The 8427-nt window shown below is 34.5% G+C and overlaps 1 protein-coding gene across 1 annotated transcript; it reads right to left on the reverse strand.

Moving 5' to 3' along the window:
* Positions 1–3185: 3185 nt before the first annotated feature.
* On the reverse strand, positions 3186–3794 carry LOC125198490. Its single transcript, XM_048096824.1, has one exon. The coding sequence runs from the start codon at positions 3792–3794 to the stop codon at positions 3186–3188; it is 609 nt and encodes a 202-aa protein (XP_047952781.1).
* Positions 3795–8427: the final 4633 nt, after the last annotated feature.

Consider the following 8427-nt stretch of genomic DNA (forward strand, 5'->3'; position numbering starts at 1 on the left):
CGGTCGGCAGGATGTTGGGACTACCGCAGCGGAAGACACGGAAACCAAACAGGTCCTTGACGGATCTATTTAGGTGATTATGCATTCGACTCCAATTTCATGCAATTAACATAGATCTATAGATATAACATCAAATAAACACATAATCATGCATATTCGATGTAGATTCGATTGTTACCTCATTTTGATCCATCATAGGATCGAAGTTGCTAGCTGCACCACCCGGAGATCCTTGGTTTATCGACCGTGAATCTTCCAACCTATTCCCTAGTCCTTGATTCTCCATCCGTGTGGGCGGATCTTGAATAATCAATAATAGTCTTGAAGAGATCTAGGGAAACCCAATCACAAACTCGATATTGTCTTGATCTAATCCTATGAATTAGGATAGAACAAGAACAAAACAAAACCCTAATTCTCCCACGTGCCAAGGCACGAAAACCGAGGCAAGGAGAGAGAGAGAGAGCCGGCGACGGCTTCTAGGGTTTAGGGAGGAGTGTTGTGAATGAATGGTGTGCTAGGGTTTCCACATCTCATCACTATTTATAATGGACTTGTTGGGCTAGGTTGGGGATCCATGGAATGACTTAAGTGTTGGGCTCACCCATTAGATAAATTACTAATTAAATCAAATGACCCATGATTTAATATATTATCAATGGAATATTATTTTATTCCACTAAAGAATAATATTGCACTCCCACTTAAATCACCAAATTACAAATAACTTGGGTCCATTTTATTTTATAATATTTCCCGCGTTTAAGATTATCTTGATCCATCAATTTAATTCTTTTGTCTGCTATGTGACTAGAATTAAATTAATTCTCCAAAGAGTTTTTCTAGTTTGAAACTTTATTTATTATTCGTGGAATAAATTCCAACTGCGCAGATTTCTGAATAATAAATTCCTCTTTCAAACACCTCATTGGGGATCACCCTTTTAGGGATTTAATCATACCACACTGGGCACGCGAATTCTATGAAATAATATTCCAATACCTTCATGTTATTCAATTACTACCACCCAAGATATCATGAACTTGAGTTACGTACAAACTCTCACATATTGATAAGTCAAAGTGGCGTTTGATTGAATAAACAATATTGATATTAATATCATAGACTAGAAAATACTAAACTTTCTGAAATATATTCTTTCAGTAGATAGCAATAAAGAATACATTTCGGATTAGATCCTTTCAGTGCTTTACCACACCGGTGTTACTAATCTCTTCTTAGGTAAGAGAGAATTATCACAAACACCGCAACCGTACCAATAGGTAGCCAAAGCCTATCTAGGTTGTGAATACGTTTTTCTTCTTACTAGATCTGGCCAAGTCCCCTACTGGAAAACTCATGAGGAGATTCATCGAATTTCCCTACTTGACCTTCTTAGTAAAAAGCCTTAGACTTGTTTATCATATTTCAATAATAAACCATTATATTATATTATTTATTCTCATAAATAGGTAAACAAGTGGACGTGGCGTTTCTCGTATACATGCACAAGCTGACTGTACAAAGGCATGTACGCTCGAAGCATCTTTTAGTATACAAACCCCAACAATCTCCCACTTATACTCAAAGAATGCTTTCGAGTATACCAACCGCTTTATTGGCCTTGTGCTACACATTCACACACATTTTCTCCCACTTATACTCAAAGCAGGCTTTGGCCACTATGTACTCAAAACTATAATTCTTTAAAAGAATCTACCAACATAGTTTTCTAGAGTACATAAAACGAAAATATACTTGTAATTTATAACCTTAATTCTTGCTAAGGAGCACGATTATTTGATCAAAATATTTCTAGGCCCTTTGATCCAGTGGAATAATTTTATGTGCCTTTCTCAAGTGCACTTATACATATTCCTCTATCAAAATCCACTATTTTGATCCTTCTGAATTTCTACTAATTAAAGTAGAATACTTATAGCAAATATAAAGTTTTTAATCATGTCGAATATGATTCCCAAAACTTTAATTATATAATACCAACCTAACTTGGTATTATCCTTGCTATATAACTTGTGATGTAAATTTATGCATGAACATAATTACCTCATCACAATGACTAATTGGAAATTAGTCCTTATGACAAAATAAAACCGAATGATTGCATTCTTTGTTTTATAGTCATAAATTCCAAGAGTTCATTTATTTAACCATTTGTTGTGATCTTTAGAAATACTTTCTTTGGAAATCCAAAAGTAATTCTAATTTAATAGCTAACTTGGAAATGTCTTTTAATGTTATTAGAGTCTTAGAAAGTGTGCAATTCATCACTTCTTTCATTCTAGGGTGTGAACCCTTTTAACTCTATCAAACATTACTTTAATTCCATTTATGAATATTCTATGAGACAAAATTTAGCTCCCACTTTTAAAAGTAGAAAAATACTAGTCTCAATATTCTTTAAGGCTATTAAAACAATTTAAATAGTGCTTGGAGTTAAATTCATCCTAGTTTAATAAAATGAGCTATGAAGCTCTTATTAAACACTTAGAATTTATTCATTCATTTAAGAAAAGCTCCCACTATTTTAATTATCACTTTCACAACAAAATAAATAAAACAATAACTAATCAAATAGTCAACTCTTGGCTTGGAACATTAAAACAAATTTAATGTGCACACTATATTTACTACACAAGAATTTCTAGTATTTATAATAAATACTTATCTTGTTTCTAGTTGAATTTAATTTACTTGTCTTGTAATCAATTATTGTGATTATTTTTCTTACACCTTTATTTGAACAAACGCGATCATTAGATCATTTTATTTTGTATTGAATCCATGTCGAACATTAATGTTCTATTGACTCATCAACAAAATAATGGTTCAAAAGACTTAAGGATTAAAGAAACTTAATAATCAATATTTCTAGAAGAAACCTTCATAATAATTGAATCAACAAATTTAATCACAAGTAAACATTTTGATATTAACCATGTTACATTTGATGTCATAAATAATTGGATAATCAAAACTTCATTTATCTAATAATGCAAGCATTATAAAATGACATCGATAATCCAAAAACACAATTGATAGTCTAGGAATAAAATTCCACATCAATAATCCATATGATATCAAAACCAAACAATATCAAAAACTCTTAAAATTCAACAATGTAAACATAAAAGCAAAAATAAACTCTTCTGACTTGAACATGATCATCTCAAAAGTCCACCCCTTTTTCTCATCTCAGTTTGAGCATTCACAAGCTTGTTATAAAGTTCCAGAATTGAAAACGTTTTGTCGCTAAACAAAATTTCATCTCTGACTTCATTAAAGCTATCTGGAAGCCCATCAAGGATCATTATCTTCTGGGTTTCTGGGTCAACTTTCCCCCCCGATAATAGAAGTTCATGGAAATAGCCATGCATGACTAGGACGTATTTGCCCACATCATGGCCCTCTTCCAATACCTCACTCCTTAAATGCTCCACAGCGCGACCAGCTCTTACCTTAGAGGACTTTTCTTCAAACCACTTAGGCTTGTTGACCAACGGCCTTTTGGGTTTGTCAAACCTCTCAAGGGCATTGCCAACACCGGCTAAAAGGAAGCCCTTGAGATGACATTCCGCGGTATGCCACTGATCACGAAACTCCTTGTCCTCTCCTTGTAGATGGTATGTGGGCGGACGATTCTTGCTGAGAATCAACCTCAAGTCATTGATCAAACGATCAACATCAAGCTTACTTTTCCATTCCTTAAACAATTCAGAGTCACGCTTCCTCGAACTAAGTATGGCATAGTAAATATCCCAAGTATCAATCATCTTTCGTTCAAGCTGAGAATAAATACCAATAATATAAACATGTAAAATTTCAAAGAATTGCAAATAACCACAAAACAATTCATCAATTTTACATCCACAAAAATCAAGCACAAACGTTCTTCTACTAGGAAGCCGTGTCATATTCATGCAAGAAATTCATTATTTTTACTGGCCACAATGTCGACAGATAGTCCAGAGACCATAAGAATGGCATGGCTGACTAACAATGCTAAAGCGTATAACCATAAAATTAAGCACTAAGGATTCTTTACTTGTGCGTGAACTCCTCTAAAGAAAGGTCGAACCGGACAAGCACCTCCTCCTATAGCTCCCTCTAAGCATTATTAAAATACAATCCTTATAATTTCGCAGCAATATTGCTCCGGTAAAGACCAGTCGCGATATTACTGAAAAACTAATTTTACGATTTTAATAACCTTTATCTAGAGAAGTCCAAACTTACGAACTGGTAATGTTCCTCCCGTAAAGACAGGCCGGTCACTACTTCGCACTAAGACCAATTTTATGGAGGCCATATACAAACGTGTTGTAATTATCGCTTCATATTTTCTTGTTGGTGGTTTTAATAGTTTAATTATCACTTAAGCAGATAAGGCAGGTATCCACATTCAAAGAATAATTAAACATGTACTAGCTATGCATGCAAGGCAATAAGTACATAGGCGATGCACGAGTTAAACTAGATTTTAACAAATAAAATCATAACTCAAATTAAATATCCATCAATCATCAATAAAACATGTAAACACATTTACAAAAGGTTCACATAAACATAATGACGAAACTTGATCATTTAATTAAGCATCTAAAATAAATAGATAGAATTAAAATTCTATCTCCACATAAACAAGATTATCTAGACATTAAGTCCAATCTTAAACAATCATACATTATTAGTTAAAATAACGTATCTTGATTATTAGAATCACCTTTTAATACTATTAGGATTTACTTAGATAGAATTAATCCATCCTTATCCTAAAATTAATGTCTAGGTGTATATCATAAAAGATTAGCTAAGTCTTAATTTAAAATGCCCACTTGGATATATAAATCCGCATTTATCCAATTAAGACTAAATCCATTTAAAACACACCAATTAAATTTGAGAACTAAATTTCTCATAGCTTTCATAAAATCACATGACAAGAAGAATCTTATTACATCTTTAATTCAAAATGATGTTTTCTAGATGAAATAAAATTCACCTTCATCAAAATTAAAGACAAAATTCAACTTAAATAAATAATTAAGGATTTTAATAGCAAAATTAATGCTCTATGAATTTTCATACCTTTAAATCACATTTGATGTTATCTAGATGAAACAAATTCACCTTCATCAAAATTAAAGATAAAATTCAAATTAAACTAGGAATTGAATTCCAATTAAAATCCAATTAATCATTTAACACTTTAATAATTTAGGATTTAAGTAGCATGTTAATGCCAAATGAATTTTTCACTTCTTTAATTAATCCGATGTTATCTAGATGAAATAAAATTCACCTACATCATATTAAAGACAAAATTCAAACTAGGAAATAGGATTCCAATTAAAATCCATCCAATTATTAAATATGTAATTTTCGAAAATTTTAAAGGTTTAAAAACAATTGAAAAACTCATGTCTTTTCCTTAGGTATATATCTAGGAAATAATTCCATAACACACCAATTAAAATATAGACAATTTTCAATTAAACCTTAAAATTAAAACATGAAAGCATATAGTGAGAATATTCTTTAAAATTCCATTCTATTATGGAAAAGCCAAAATTTAGATCAATCAAAAATTGAATTCCCTTATGTTAATTATCATGATATTATCTAGATGGAAAGAATCCATCAAAATCAACTAATTAACAAATTAAATCAATTTATTTGACCTAATTATTCCAATTGGCAAATTTTTAAAGAAGGCAATTATTCTCTTTTAAATTAGAATCTTGATTTAATTGCAAAATCATTCTAATTTCCACAAGATATTTAATTATTCTAGGTTTAGGATTTTAAACCACAATTATAAATAACTTGTGCCTTAAGAAACGAAAACACGAAAACGAAAAACGAGACGACGACGCAACCCAAAACCCTAATTAGGGTTTGGGCCGCCACGGGCCTCGCAGCAGCCGCTGCTGCCGCGCCCGACCTCAGCCGCCTCCCGCGACCTCCGACGCTGCTCCCACTGCAGCGTCGCCGCCTACTGGCCGCCGCCGCCTCTGCCACGAGCGTCGCCGCTGCTGTCACTCCCACTGCAGTAGCGGCTGCCCTCTGTCGCCTGGAACACTGCGGTTGCTGCCCCAACCGAAGTCAAGGCTACCGCCGTCCAACGAGGCTGTTGTCGCTGCCTCAAGCCGGCGACAAGCACGGCTGTCCGTCGTGGTGCAGATCGAAGACGACGTCGCAGCTTCCAAGATCTGGAGCTGATCGCCGCTGTCCACGACCGGAGTTGTTGCTGTTCGTCGACGACGCAGCTGCTGCCCGCCGTCGCCCGAAGACGACGACGCCGCTGCTGCTGCGTTCTGGAGCTGATCGCCGCAGCCGCTGCCCGGCGCTGCTGTCCGAAGACGATGCAGTCGCTGCCGGAGCTGCTGCCCGCTGACACCTCCGACCAGCCGAAGCCGCCGCCGCCTTTTCTCACCAGATCTGGATCGGCGATCCCCGATGAAGGCAGCCCGGTTCTTGAACACATCTAGGGTTTAAACCCTTGCATTCATTTATTCGTTTTCCGATCTAATTAACTTGATTTATCGCGGTCGCTTCGCTTGACCGCGATCTTAAATCTTAATTAATCGTTTCTTAATTTGTAACAATCTTTTATGTTCATCACATATGCATATTTAAATTTCAAGCATTTTAGCAATTTAAATTATTCTTGCATATTAAGAACATAAAACTATAGATCTATGAATACTTGCTTAGATCTAGAATATTCTTGTGAAAAACTTGAATAAAATCCAAGATTCATAATATTCTTTCATCGATCCAAGTATTCAATCATGGACCACTTTATTTCTTGATTCAAAAACATATATTCACTTAAACACATACATATATGTAATCATCAAACATATAATCTAGTATATATTACTTAGAATATATAGATCTAATGTTGTTCATCATAGATCTAGAATATTTTTGTGAAAAACTTGAATAAAATTCAAGATTCGTAATATTCTTTCATCGATCTAGAACATCATATCATAGATCCAAAAATAAATCAAGAAAAACATAGATCCAACACATATTGCATTATTTTCGAAAATCCCAAGTTTTTACACTACAATTTTCGAAAAATTCAATTAATCAAATACATAATCAGAGCCTAAAAATTGGCTCTGATACCAGTTGTTGGGACTACCGCAGCGGAAGACACGGAAACCAAACAGGTCCTAGACCGGATCTATTTAGGTGATTATGCATTCGACTCCAATTTCATGCAATAAACATAGATCTATAGATATAACATCAAATAAACACATAATCATGCATATTCGATGTAGATTCGATTGTTACCTCTTCTTGATCCATCATAGGATCGAAGTTGCTAGCTGCACCACCCGGAGATCCTTGGTTTATCGACCGTGAATCTTCCAACCTATTCCCTAGTCCTTGATTCTCCATCCGTGTGGGCGGATCTCGAAGAACCAAATAAAAGTGATATGAGATCTAGGGAAAACCAACACAAACACGAAATTGTCTTGATCTAATCCTATGAATTAGGATAGAACAAGAACAAAAACCAAAACCCTAATCTCCCTCGTGCAAAGGCACGAAAACCGAGGCAAGAGGGGAGAGAGAGAGCGCCGGTTATGGCGGCTAGGGTTAGGGTTTGTGATGTGTGGAGTGCTTACTAGGGTTTCCCATCTCTACACTATTTATAAGCATGGACTTGTTGGGCTAGGATGGGGATCCATGGAATGACTTAAGTGTTGGGCTCACCCATTAGATAAATTACTAATTAAATCAAATGACCCATGATTTAATATATTATCAATGGAATATTATTTTGTTCCACTAAAGAATAATATTGCACTCCCACTTATAACTTGGGTCCATTTTATTTTATAATATTTCCCGCGTTTAAGATTATCTTGATCCATCAATTTAATTCTTTTGTCTGCTATGTGACTAGAATTAAATTAATTCTCCAAAGAGTTTTTCTAGTTTGAAACTTTATTTATTATTCGTGGAATAAATTCCAACTGCGCAGATTTCTGAATAATAAATTTCTCTTTCAAACACCTCATTGGGGATCACCCTTTTAGGGATTTAATCATACCACACTGGGCACGCGAATTCTATGAAATAATATTCCAATACCTTCATGTTATTCAATTACTACCACCCAAGATATCATGAACTTGAGTTACGTACAAACTCTCACATATTGATAAGTCAAAGTGGCGTTTGATTGAATAAACAATATTGATATTAATATCATAGACTAGAAAATATTAAACTTTCTGAAATATATTCTTTCAGTAGATAGCAATAAAGAATACATTTCGGATTAGATCCTTTCAAGAGCTTTACCACACCGGTGTTACTAATCTCTTCTTAGGTAAGAGAGAATTATCACAAACACCGCAACCGTACCAATAGGTAGCC

This window comes from Salvia hispanica, unplaced genomic scaffold (assembly GCF_023119035.1).
Source record: "Salvia hispanica cultivar TCC Black 2014 unplaced genomic scaffold, UniMelb_Shisp_WGS_1.0 HiC_scaffold_1530, whole genome shotgun sequence".
NCBI lineage: Eukaryota > Viridiplantae > Streptophyta > Magnoliopsida > Lamiales > Lamiaceae > Salvia > Salvia hispanica.

Excerpts from the sequence above, each read along its gene's own strand:
- LOC125198490 (XM_048096824.1), bottom strand. The coding sequence starts at position 3,794 with ATGATTGATACTTGGGATATTTACTATGCCATACTTAGTTCGAGGAAG.